Source organism: Pelophylax lessonae (genome assembly GCF_965119305.1).
Source record: "Pelophylax lessonae genome assembly, chromosome: 8".
Lineage (NCBI taxonomy): Eukaryota > Metazoa > Chordata > Amphibia > Anura > Ranidae > Pelophylax > Pelophylax lessonae.
Genome location: NC_138775.1, coordinates 184,452,502 through 184,466,610, shown reverse-complemented (window position 1 = coordinate 184,466,610; position 14,109 = coordinate 184,452,502). Strand labels below are relative to the sequence as shown.

The window sequence follows — 14,109 nt, the reverse complement described above, 5'->3', positions numbered from 1 at the left end:
GTTAATATAGTAATAGTTTATGGTCTCAGCAGTTTTATTACAGGCTGTTAACAGCCATTGTTTTTTTCTTAGCTGCTACAAAACAAACTTCCTACAGCAATCCTAAGCACCAGTGACAACTTAAGGTCTTCTGTGAATGTTATTAGTACATTCTTCAAGTTTAGTACTTTCCTGCTCCTGGCCCATTAGGATTCACTTTCACCTACCTGATGAAGGACGTCAAGGGTGACAGGGTAGTACATGTTGTCAATAATTATTCTTAGGACAGGACTCTGTGCAGAGGACACGGTGGTCTCACTTCCTGCAGTAGTACCCAAAGCAGAATTTGTAGTCTGAACAGCAGATACAGCCTGAAGCACTGCTTGCGCACGCTAAAACAAAAACAAAAAAACTCACAAAACTTGCAAATAGTAGTGGCGGAGAGAAAAACATACTGTATAAGTATACAATAAAGGAGAGCTACTGTAAGCTCTGTCACACAGAAAACGTTAAAATTCTCCTCAGTTTATTTGTGAATGCTTCGAATTAAAATAATTATGCAGAAAAAAAATCAGGGCTAAAGAACAATCCGTGCAGGTTTTCACACTTCGTTCCCTTCCAGCATCCACAGCAGTTCAGTTGACAGCTGTCCTGTTTGTTGCACTGTGACCTGAAAATTGGCTGATTCATAAAAACCGGAGAAAAACCCAAGCCATTCTGTTCAGAAAATTGCCTGTTTCACTTTCACAGCACAAGCTGGTTGTTATGAGTGACAGTTCCACTTCCTATAACAGCTCCAAAGGGCAGAAGCCTTGAACAAGAACTACCCACAAGGCAACGTTTTTCATTTTTGTTCACATTAAATAACTGACAGATAGCACCCAATATATATGTAGGGAATTATATGAATTGACAATATCTGGTATTTATTTATGCTGAATATTAACAGATATATTTTAAGAGAAATAACGGAATTTTTGTAAAATCTTACCTGTAAAATTCCTTTCTCTGAGTCCTCCGACAGTCGCCGCCTCTTCATATTCGTCACTAATGGGGTTATTGACCTTTGCTCCGTAGGAGTAGCTAGGCAACAGAATATATTAATATCAAAGCTTTTAGCATATCCCACCCCCAGGGGGTGGTCCCCTCAGTCAATACCTCCCTGCTTCCTGCATACCAACTCAGTTTCAGTAGAATAGCAGTAGAGTACATAAACAAACCCCAAAAGAGGGGCGGGGGCGGCGACTGTCGGAGGACTCAGAGAAAGGAATTTACAGGTAAGATTTTACAAAAATTCAGTTTTCTCTTACGTCCTCCTACAGTCGCCGCCTCTTCATATTCGTCACTAATGGGGACGTCCCAAAGCAGTGTAGACATGAGGGGTGGGAAAAAAAGCAGCCACGCCTAAAGCAACGCAGTACCCACATCAGAGAAAGGAACCTTACCAAAGTAAGAGCACCAACTGGGCAACAGGAAAATGTGCTCAACAGGAGCAACAACCCAGGAAAAAACAAGTAACCTAGGGGTAAAAACACCCCAACAGCCAAAGGCCCAAACAAGGGACCCTAAGGCACTGCCGCACTAAGAACTTTGCGGCCAAAGGAAGCATCTGCCGATGCCTGAACATCCACTTTGTAAAATTTTGAGAAGGTGTGAATGGACGACCAAGTCGCCGCCCTACACACCTGGGCCACAGAAGCCTGATGACGATAGGCCCAAGATGTACTTAGAGACCTGGTAGAGTGTGCCTTCACAGGAAAAGGAGGAACCTTCCCCTTCAAAGCATAGGCTTGCACAATGGTCTGTCTGATCCATTTGGCGATGGTAGCAGCCGACGCCGCCATGCCCTTCCGAGGTCCCTCAGGAAGGACAAAGAGAGAATCCGACTTGTGAAAGGATTTAGTCGATGACAGGTAAACCCTGATCGCCCTAACAACATCCAAGGAATGCAAAGCCACCTCCTTCGGATGCTTAGGCTTCGCGCAAAGCGAAGGCAGAACAATATCCTCATTGAGGTGAAAATCCGAGATCCTCTTCGGAAGAAAAGACGGGTTAGGTCGCAAGGCCACCTTATCCAAGGGAACCACCAAATACGGAGATTTACAGGACAAGGCCGCCAGCTCCGACACCATGGGAGCCGAAGTGATCGCCACTAAGAAGTCAACCTTCTTGGACAACAAAGACAACGAGATCTCCCTGATATTTTCAAAAGGAGCATGTTGCAACACGGACAGAACAAGGTTCAAATCCCATGGAGGCAAAGGCTCCCTCCTAGGAGGGACCAAATGTCGCACCCCTTGAACAAAGGTGCTAACCAAAGAGTTAGATGCCACAGGGCGTTGAAAGAGAACGGCCAGCGCAGAAATCTGACCCTTAATCGTGGCCAACGCCAAACGCTGGTCCACGCCCGTTTGAAGGAAAGCCAACACTCTCGACACCAAGTACGAGCGAGGGGAATACCCCCTGGACTCCCACCAGGCAAAGTAAGCCTTCCAAGTACGGTAGTAAATCTTCCCCGAAGAGGCTTTTCTAGCCTTGATCAAAGTGGGAATGACCTCAGGGGAAAGACCCCTATCCTTCAGGGCCTGGCTTTCAACAGCCAGGCCGTTAAAGCCAGCGACTGTAAAGCAGGATGGAAGATCGGTCCTTGAGACAGGAGATCTTCTCGAAGTGGCAGACGCCACGGAGCGTCGACCGCCAGATTCACGAGGTCTGCATACCAAGACCGGCGAGGCCAGTCTGGTGCCACCAGAATCACCGTTTTCGGTTCCGAGGCCAACCTGCAAAGGAACCTGGACAGCAGCTGAATCGGTGGAAAGGCATACAACAGGCGATACTGATGCCAGGGCGTCACTAACGCGTCCGAGGCGTCTGCCCGAGGATCGCGTGTCCTTGCCACGAACCTTGCCACCTTGTTGTTTAGACGAGGCGCGAACAGGTCCACATCTGGGGACCCCCACTTCACGCACAACATCTGGAAGACATCCGGGTGAAGGGACCATTCTCCCTGGTCCAGGGTCTGGCGGCTCAGATAATCTGCCTGCCAGTTCTCCACCCCCAGAATGTGAACTGCAGATATCGCCGGGACGTGCGTCTCGGCCCAAGACAGAATGTCGGCTACTTCCCGAGCCGCTCGGGCACTCCTGGTGCCCCCTTGGTGGTTGATGTAGGCCACCGCTGTGGCATTGTCCGTCTGTACCCGAACTGGACGGCCCTGAAGCCTGTCCGTCCAACGCAGAAGACAGATTTATCGCTCGCAATTCCAGAATGTTGATCGGAAGGGAGGATTCCTCCGACCAAGTTCCCTGGGCGGATAGAACGCCCAGAACACCACCCCAACCCGACAGGCTGGCGTCCGTGGTGATCACCGTCCATGACAAAGGACGAAAAGACTTGGCGCCCGACACCGCCGGGGACTGGAGCCACCACAAAAGAACCCTTCGGGCGAGATGGATCAACGGCAGCCGCAGATCCAAAGATTGCGGACGCCCGTCCCACTTGGCCAGGACCTCCGCCTGAAGCTCCCGTGTGTGAAACTGGGCGAAGGAAACCGCCTCGAAGGCCGAAACCATCAATCCCAGACACCTCATACACGTCCGGAGGGACGAGCACTGATTGTCCCGAGGGACCTGACTTCGCACTGAAGTGTCCGAAGCTTGTCTTCCGGCAGGAAGACCTTCGCTTGAACCGAGTCCAGAATCATCCCCAAGTAGGGAAGACGAACTGACGGGCACAACGTTGACTTTGGAAAATTTATCGTCCAGCCGAATTCCTGCAGAGTCTGCATCGTGATGGACAGGTCGTTCACCAGGCCCTGACTGGTCGCGGACCGAATCAGGATATCGTCCAGATACCCCAGGACAGAAATGCCCTGGGCCCTCAAGGCCAGAACCAGCGCAAGCACCTTGGTGAAAACCCACGGAGCCAAAGCGAGACCAAAGGGCAAAGCCACGAATTGGAAATGATCCTCCGCAATGGCAAATCGAAGGTACCTCTGGTGACCCTCGAAAATGGGGATGTGAAGGTACGCATCCTTCAAGTCGATGGAGGCCATGAATTCCCCCGGAACCAGGGCAGCCACCACCGATCGCAGGGATTCCATGCGGAACTTGGGCACAGTGAACCTTTCTGGGCACAGTGAACAGATTGGAATAGAACCCCCGAAATCTGTCCCGATGAGGCACCGGAACCACCACTCCCTGGGCCCGCAGGTCCCGCACCGCCAGGTGCAGATCCTGCAAGCGCTCTGGAGTCAGCTGAAGGTTTGAGGGGAAAAATCTGCCCGCCGGCCGAGAGATAAACTCGATCTTGTATCCAGATCGAACGATTTCCTGAACCCACCTGTCCCGAACGCGGTCCAGCCAGGGTCGAAGAAAACCGAGCAAACGTCCCCCCACCCCAGAAGCGGGTGAGGGCGCCCCTTCGGGCCACATTGTTGTGGGCAGCGGATCCGGACTGGCCGGACTTCTGCTTACCCGTCCACGGCTTCTTCTGGGAGCCTTGGCCTTTGAAGGGCTTGCCCTTATAGTGCGACCGAAAGGCACGAAAGGACCCCTGAGAGGGTCTAAACGAGGCATTCTTCTTACCACGAACAAACTTATTCTTGTGAGATTGGGGCAAGAGAGTGCTCTTACCCCCAGAAATACCCTTTATCAGAGTATCCAGAGATTCGCCAAAAAGGTGAGATCCCGCGTAGGGCAAATTTGCCAGAGTCTTGCGAGAAGATTGGTCAACCGACCAACATTTCAACCATATAAGGCGACGGTTCAAGACCGCCACACTAGAAAGGCGTGCCGCCAAAGGGACTAAATCCAAGTCCGCATCACACAAATACATGACACCCTGATGAATCTGATCCACCATAGCCAAAGTTGTCGGCAGGGCAGAGTCAGCCACCAGAGTGTGCTTGAGCACCTGCGTCCAATCCGCAATAGCCTGGGCTGCCATAATGGAAGCAAAAATAGGCTTCAGCATAGAGCCAGCAACCGTATAGGCATGACGGGCCAGAGATTCCAATCTCCTGTCTGTCGGGTCCCGGAACACCGGGGTATCCTCAGCAGGGATCGCAGTTGATTTATTCAAAATCGCCACCGCGTGATCCACCTGAGGCGGTACACACCAACGCTCATCAGTAGCCGGTGTAAAGGGATAACGCAGCTTGAACCTACTCGGCACAGCAAAAGGCTTTTTTAAATTGCGCCATTGCTCATCAACCGCACGCTGAAATTCCGTAGAGCAAGGAAAAACCTGCGATGTTTTGCATTTTCTCTGCGTCCCATAAGAGGACATCAAAGCAGGAGGACATGGTTCATCCTGCAAATGCAGCGTTTGCTTGATAGAAGCAACCAACTCATCCATGAGTGCAAGCTCTTCAGACGAGCCAGGGGGAGAATTATCAACCCCTTCCACCTCAGCCTCCCCGTCAGACCCCACAGGGTCAAGGGATGAGTGAGACCCTGAGAAGGGCACTCTAGCCATAGCAGCCCCATCGCCCTCTGAATCAGAGGAAATAGACACCCTGGGCCGTTTTGTGGATCGATCAGCCACCAGCATCTGCACCTGAGCAGCTAAGTTAGCCACAATAGTGGCCAGAACAGCCCCCTCGGGGGAAGCAGCAGCCCCTTGGCCCCCCACCAGGGTGGGAGGAAACTTGCAATCCTGAGAATCCATGCCCCAGCAAAGTAATTAATAAAGGGTACTGCCCCTTTAAGATCGCGGCGAGCGCTGCCCACCGCACCCACTGACCCCCACAGGGACAAGAAACTGGGCAAGGAATACAGGAAAAAAGGAGATATAAAACCTGGAGAGCTCACACAGGCTGCTGCACCGATCGCTGTCCCAGAGGAAAAGGAAGTGATGCAAGACTGACCGCCCCTATGAAGCCTCTGCAAGGCTACACAAACATGGCCGCTCGGCTGAGGAAAAAACCCTGGGCAAAGAGAACATGGCGCTGACATGTGGTGATCGATCGCCGCTCAAAATGGCGGCGTTTGGCGCCAAAAACGCAGTGCAGTACCTCACAGGACCTGCCACTATAACTTGTGCCCCAGACAAATGGCGGATCGCCGCAGCGATCGCCGCACAGCATGCTAAAAATCCGACTGCTTCATATGATACCCAGCAGAGCGGGAGAGCCCCCCCCTCACAGCCCACACACAGGCAGCAAGTGCACACAGGAGCTGACAGGGAACACCGCAGCCACACAGACATGCAGGGTCAGACAGTCCCAGACTGACACCCAAAAAAGACAGGTCCCTACATAGAGTTACACTTACCAGTCCGGATGGCGTGGGGAGCCTGCTCCAGCGACCAAACCGCAGTACTGAGGACAGGGAGTGTCGCAAGCCTGACGCAGTGGAGTTGCGGTGCGAAACCGCAATGGCGTCCAGTGAGGTAGCCACCTCACCGATAGCATCCCTGCAGCGAACAGGGATGGGTCGTTCAATGTGCCAGGGCAAAACCTAAGCTGAACGCTCGATGGCAGGCTGGGAAGCCCCTGGCCCTGAGCCCTGGGATCCAGGGTGGCCAGACTGAGACCCAGCGCCGCACGAACATCTTCATCAGAAGAACTAACGCTGAAAAGAAACAGCTAAGTAAAAGAAAGAGAAAAAAACTTCAAATGAAATCAAAAAAAGAGAAAAAGTGGCTGAGACCAAGAGCCCCAGCACAGGAACAGCCTGCATACTCCTGAGCTAGGCATATGAAACTGAGTTGGTATGCAGGAAGCAGGGAGGTATTGACTGAGGGGACCACCCCCTGGGGGTGGGATATGCTAAAAGCTTTGATATTAATATATTCTGTTGCCTAGCTACTCCTACGGAGCAAAGGTCAATAATCCCATTAGTGACGAATATGAAGAGGCGGCGACTGTCGGACGTAAGAGAAAGTGTGTTTTAGGTTTGAGTTCTACAGATCTCTACATAGAAGTAATATGTTGCAATTTTTTAGCATTTTATTGCAGGGCTCATTTAACCCCTTTATGACCAGGGTCAAAACAAATCTTAACACCCAAGCGCAATTTTGCCACTGATGGGTTATTAAAAAAAGTGTATATTTTATCACAAATACTTTGTGTATCCGAATGTACTATACCTTGTTTTTTTCATGACAGATTAGGCTTTCATTTGGAGTGAAATGTTAATGGAAACTGGCCCAAAATTAGTACAAATAGTTAAAAAAAAAAAAAACTACATTTAGCTCTACATATATAATAATTCCAGGTATTATGGTAGATCTTCCTGGAAGTGACTTCTCTTGCTTTTAGCATGGTAAGAATAACAGACCGTCTTTTAAGACCTGGAGTTTAACTTCTTTTATTGGTTGAGCTAGATGGACTGGTTTCTTTTTCAACCTAACCATGTAACTATGTAACAGCCATGCTGTTAAAGCCAGAGACTGACGCAGGATGGAAAAAAAAAAGGGCCTTAAGACAGCAGATTTTGCCTGTTACAAAGAGGCCAGGAATGATCTGCAAGAAGTCTGAGTATGTTTGCATACCAGGTTCTTCTGGGCCAGTTCGGTGCAATTAGAATCAAAGTTTTCCTCTCCCGCTTTACCTTTTTGAGCAGAGGAGGATCAATTTACACTGCAGGTAAGGCGTAGATTAGCCTGAATTGAGACCAGGGAGTTAAGGCACTTGAGACTAGCAGATCCTTGGTCCTGGCTACAGAGAAGTTTTTTGTGAATCAGGAAGCTAGGATTTCTACATTTGGAGTTCCCTGACATAGCAAGATTAAAAGATGTCTGGGTGTAGGTCCTATTCCCCTTGATCCTGGTGGCTGAGGTAGTTTGCTTTCCAGTTTTCTACTCCTGGGATGTGAACTACAGAGATCACTGGACAGTGAAGTTTCAGTGGATTTGATTATATGGCATGGCTTCCTTCAAGGCTGCATGACCCCTGTTGCCCTATTGATGGGTGATGCAGGCCACAGCCATTGTCTGACTGTTGCTGACTGGGTGTCCAATGTTTTAGGGCCAACCTAACTGCTCTGAGCTCCAGGTTGTTAATGGGGAGCTTGGCTTCCACTGGTGACCATGTTTGTTCCCTGGACCATGAGACTGGAACACATTTCCCCAGCCTAAAAGACTGGCATCCGTTATCCTTACTTTACAGTGAAGGAAAGACTTCCCTAATGTTAGGGCTCGGCTTAAAATACACCAAGATAAGAAGTCCCTGGCTTAGCTTAACTGGAGCATGGGTAGGTTGAGAAAAGGAGTATGCTTGTTTCAAGTGGGCAGGATGTTGTTTTGGAGCGCTCTTGGATTAAAATTGGGCAACTTGAACAGCCTTGAAAGAAGCTACCATGAGGCCTAGAGCTTTTTCATGGAGAATCCCACTGAAGCATTTCTCTTTGCTCTCAATTTTCAAGTGTGGGCTCTGATCACCCATTTGAAAGCCTGAAGCATTCACCGACAGTAGGATGGGAGATGAATCCTTCAAAGTTAGTATGGAGAAGAGCAAGTAGAGGTGCTGGAACTTTGTGAATACTCTGAAAGCAGGAGATAGGCCAAAGGGCAGTGTGACAAACTCAAGTGATTGTCACTGAAAAGCACAGGGGGAGCTAATGAGGTGGATAAATGGGAACATGCAGAAGGGCATCTTGGATGTCTATGAATGCCATATACTCCCCTTGCCTCACAGAGAATTACCAATCTTATTCCAAGCAAAATTTTGGAATTTTAAAAAAGGTATTTGTTGAACCTGTCTTGAGGAGGTACTGACAACTAGTCCCCGGGAAAAGAAATGGTTCGGGCATTCTACAAATCTTATGGTTCTTGGACAGTTTTTGGTTGTGTTGAAAAGAAAGCATTGAGGGAGTAGAGTTTTGAACTCTATTTTGTACCCATTTGAAACTACCAATTGAACCCTCACACCTGGAAAATCTGTGACCCAGAGGAAGGCAAACTGTAACCGGCATCCCCCAACTCTTAGGGCTGAGGGTGCCCCTTCATTGAGAAGAGTGATTCCGAACCGACTTACTGGTCTATATAGTCTTGTGCTGAAAAGGAAGGGATTAACTGTTTTGAAGTAGATGCCTGGGTAGATCGGTAAGGTGTTTTGCTACATGATTCCGCCCCAAGTGAATGGAGATTACAGCCTAGATTAGATGACATGTTCTAGAGTGGGGGTCGGCAACCCGTCGATCAAGGGCTATTCTCGTTGTCCGCCAACAGGTAGACCACGAAAACATCCCACTGTTGCCAACCCAGTGTTTGCTCCACAGTTGCAATCATGTAATCCCTGGCTGCAGAGGCAGCCCTCGCTCTTTGTATATGTGCGGCTGTGGGGTGGGGAACAGCTTGGGCGGGGATCAGGCTCTTTTCCAAACACGCCTGAGCTCTTAGTATGGACACTGCATGCCCTACACCACCGGCCCTCCTCCCCGATCCAAAGATACCATGTGGGAAAGTGAGAGAGAGGATTGCTGGCAGTTATCCGTGTCACTGCACCTTCACTGCACTTCTGCATTAAAAAAACTTCTGTTCCCTCCTAACATTCCAGCCCACCTGATGCCATAGCACCATGCCCTCCTGACACCACAGTCCACCTGATGCCATAGCATCTTACCCTTCTGACAGCACAGCCCTCCTGATGCCATAGCACCATGCCCTCCTGACACCACAGTAGCATTTACTTCTGCCCCCCCCCCATGCCATACCCTCCTACCTTCCTGCCCCCCCCCCAGTGCCATGTCCTCAAGACCCCAGCCCTTCTGATCCCCCTATAGTGTTCCCTCCTAATCTCCCAGTACCATACTCTCTTGACCTCTTTGCACCAAGCCCTCCTGACCCGTGCCCTACATAACACTGACCCCTGTATGCCGCCCTACATGCTACTGACCCCTGTATGCCGCCCAACATGCTACTGACCCCTGTATGCCACTCTACATGCTACTGACCCCTGTACACTGCCCTACCTACTACTGACCCCTGTACGCGCCCCCCCCCCCCCTATCTACTACTGGCCTCTGTGCACCACCCTACCCACTACTTGCACTGGCCATAAATCAGAGCAGATAGCCAGGCATTAAACTAGTCAAGAAAATCATCCTGCAGTACCAGATGTTCTGTTTTCATGATGAACTCCGGCATCAGACTTGTGGGGGAAACCACTTACTCCGCAGACATGAAAAAAATTGTGAAAGTGAATGCCGGGTTTCTCATTGAACCCACCTTTTAAGGCAGGCTAAGTTTATATTTTTACAGTGACATTCGTTTTAGAAGATTTTCTAGGTTTTCTTCATGCAGTCTTTACTTTTTATTGGGGGTTTGCTAGTTTAAATAAAAAAAAAAAATGGGGGGGGGGGGGAGCGCTGCACCTTGTTGATCTTGGATCTCTTCATTCAATGTTGTCCAGGTAGATCATCTGTCAAAGGGTTGCCTACCCTCTAGAGCAGTGATGGCGAACCTTGGCACCCCAGATGTCCTGAAACTACATTTCCCATGATGCTCATGCACTCTGCAGTGTATCTGAGCATCATGGGGAATGTAGTTCCTAAATATCTGGGGTGCCAAGGTTTGCCATCACTGCCCTAGAGCATCCACACACAAAAAAAGACAACACAACCCAGAAGCTGTGCAGGGATGACGTGCCTGCACCGAAAGTGGCGAGCAGGGCCGATGCAGGGCATTCTGGGACTCCGACGTCACCGAAGAGGACGCTCCAGCTTCAGCTGCCCACACCTGAGATGGCGGCACTGGACAAGACATTTTTTTTCAGGTAAGTATTTCTTCTAAAAAGGTAAGTGAAACAGGGGACAGTTCAGAGGCAATCTTTGCTTAAATGCACTAGCCCTGACTGTCCCTGGGGTATTTTTATCTAAAAAAAAATTTCAGGGTGGAACTCCACTTTAAGGTCTGGGAAACCAAGCTTATGGCAAAACCCGGATGCAGAATGGAAGCAGCCATGGTAAAATGGGGTACCGGACCAGAGATTCAGCTCTCTTGTCAAAAGGGTCCTTAAGGACAGAGAGTCCTCCACCGGGAGAAGGGTGGCTTTATTCAACCTGGAAACCTGGGAGTTCACCACTGGTGGTACTGCCAGTTTCTTTAGCATGGACTCTTCAAAAGTATACCTCCTAGCAAAGCGCTTAGGGACCCCGACAGTGCATTTGGGGGAACCCCACTGACTCGCGACAATGTTGTCGAAATAGGAAAAGGAAACACCTTTGTTGCTTTGGAGGCTCTGCGGGTACCGAATTATACCTGTGCAGCAGTAGCTGCGTCCTCCAATTTCTAAGTTTCCCGCACTGATACAATCAGCGCATCCACTAGCGATTTTTCATGCGCTGTAGTGGAAGAGGAATCATCCTCACTATCAGGGCACTCAGGGTGCATGGACGCAGACCCAGTAGGGTGACTCACGGCCGCGGCGCCAAATCAACTTCAGAATCTGAGGAGGCTTTTTGCTCGTTCTATTTTGGAGGGCCATATCTACTTTGGACAACAGTGACTGCTGGACCGCCATCATAGCAGACAAGGTGGACTGGGACCACGTGGGCCTCGCAGTCTCTGAGAGGGGGTCAGGTGGTGACACCTGCTCCAGGGGCTCCATGGGTTAACCTGGGGACCGCCAGACAAAAGTGAAAAATTGCTGTTAAATGTTCCCGAACCGCTGCACCAGCAGCACCACAAGTCCCAGCGCACCAATTTACCGCTATAACAGAAAGAGTGAGCCGTTTAGCACCCACAGGAACTCACCACCCCCTCCTCAGATGCAGAGCCAGAGAGCCAGGCTGCATGCCGTGCGGCGATCAAAGAGAAAGAGGAAGCTCAGGAACTGCCACTAGAGGGGCACCGCGGATTCATCGATCCATAGGCTTCAAAAACATGGCCGCCGTGTGATAATGGGAAACTGCAAGAAAATGGGCACCGGACTACAGAAAGAGAGAGGGGGAAAACCAAGCGCCGATCTAAGTGTAGCAATAAGCATTTCTTTATTATCACATAAAAGAGTGTTACTCACAAGAGTCCATTAAAAGCAGGCATCTCAAAAGCAGGCATCTCGAAGGCAGTGGGGCAGTCTGTGTGGTCACATCAAGGGTGTCCTCTTGGGTCTGCTGCAGAGCTGGTGCTGTGAGGGACGTGCGATGTTCTCCTGTTGCGAGGCAGGGGATTTACAGGTCCACAGCGGCGAGGACTACAGAAACATGGCCGCCAATTTTACAGCTGTCACCACGGCAAAATGGCAACGGCTCCCGGGACCCCCAGTTACACTAGGACGGTAATGGGGGACCCCGCTAGGGACCCCACCAGGACCACCCCCCCAAAAACCATGTTTTTCGCAGCCAGCAGCCCCCTCCACCCCCCCAGCTCGACACCCCAAACATAAAAAACAGGCATGGCCGCCGTCTGGGGGGTCTAGGCGTGGGTGAATGGGGTGTGGTCCGCAGAGGGACCCTGATAGTGAGGGGGGAACGACATGAGGGAAGGAAGGGCACTTAGGGGGCCAACCAACTCAGAACTTAGGGAGGGGCCCATGTCAACCCCAAAAAAACAACCAGGAGAGAGGGGGGGAACTACTCCCCACACCTTGGAACCGGGAGGGCACCGCTCGAGGCAGACCACCGCACCATCTTGGATTGGGGGTGCTATGGGCCAGAGGCACGCTGGGACTCAGGTCGGCCAGCCTGGGAAGTGGGGCTATGGCGCGGCCAACCTAGCGCGGAGCTAGGGTCAGGTCACGCTCGCTGGACAGACTGGGAAGACTATAAGGATCTAGGATATCCAGTCCGTCGCCCAGTCCGTCGCCCAGTCCGGCAGTTGATTGTAGTTTTCACAGGAACCGAATTGGATTGTAGTTCTCACAGGAACAGAAAATAATAAAAGAAAAAAAAAAAAATCTGTAAAAAAAAGTAAAAAATGCTAGGACCAGAGATCCCAGCAAGGAACTAGGTCCTAACTCCTGACCAGGCAGAAAAAAAACTGAAGACCTATAGCAGGAAGTGGGAGTATACCCCCTGGAACTGCCCTATTAGGCGTAGCCAAGCTTTCTTTCCGCCTAGTGTCCTGCTCGTGTAGGGGGCAGCATAAACCCAAGGGTCAAGAAGATCTGGAGCTGTGTCCGTCAATGAACGAAAGAGAAAGTTGAGTTAACCCAATTTGAAATGTTTACACGGTAGTGAATACAACTCAAATATCACCCCAGTGATTAACAGTAATAGTCAGAAACATACAGGGAAATCATATCTTACCTATTCACAAAACTGGACTGTAAAAAAAAAAAAAAAAAATACAGCCTTTGCCCATCACAGTGGGCATAAACCCCTCCACCCGCAAGGATCTTCAGGGATTGGACAACGGCCCTGGACATGTATAGCACCCTGAGGATGACTATGCGCGTTGCATTTAACCCCTGATGGGAGGGAAGGATGAGGAGTGGGACTTTAAGTATACACAATTTATGCATTTTTATAATGCTTTTTTACCAGCCCATTCACCGTCATCTCTGTCAGAGAAAAAGCCACAGAAATATGGGTCACTGTGATAGGTTATCATCTTGTTGATGGTTTTGCTACAAGGCATTTTCTCTATGCACGTTAGGCTCAGGTGTTTTTATGTCATTAATCTAAAAGAATGACCATGAATATTTTCTGCAAGATCACCTTTTGACATAAATCATTACAACATAAATACCTGGTTGAGTGCGCTGTCTGTCTTGAGCTCTTTGTGGTTAGAATACTGAATATAAATCGGTTGGTTACGTAGATGTGGTGTCATTGATGTATAATAATTAACCATGGTGGCAGCTGCTTCTTCAGTAGCCAGTTCCAAAAACGCCTACAGTACATCAAGATATTACATTTACAAGAATGCACACAAACTAAATGTCATTCCTACCTTCTTTAGTCATACAAAGTCCAGCCGTTTGTTTTGTTAAACTGCAGTTAAATAAAGCCTGTGCTAGCAAATAAAATGACTATTACAAACTAGAATACCATTCTATTTAGTATCTTCTAAAATAGGAGACAATACGTAAAGTCGATGTATATATAAACTGTCGCTGCTCACATCATTGATACGAGTTACTAGTGATGACTGAAACCAAACACAGGAAAAAAGTATTAGGCCCCTTTCACACATACGGTCCATTCAGAGCCGCCTGTCAGTTTTTTAGGCGGATCTGAATGG

General features: G+C 49.5%; 1 protein-coding gene across 1 annotated transcript in view; it reads right to left on the bottom strand.

The window, feature by feature from the left end:
• PTBP2 (polypyrimidine tract binding protein 2) overlaps positions 1 to 14,109 on the bottom strand; it is a 161,183-nt gene that overhangs the window by 76,210 nt on the left and 70,864 nt on the right. The window contains exons 5-6 of the mRNA XM_082264967.1: positions 13,615 to 13,758; positions 207 to 371 (exon numbers count right to left, since the gene is read on the bottom strand). Coding sequence (XP_082121093.1) covers positions 207 to 371; positions 13,615 to 13,758 — 309 coding nt within the window. The remainder of the gene's footprint in view (positions 1 to 206; positions 372 to 13,614; positions 13,759 to 14,109) is intronic.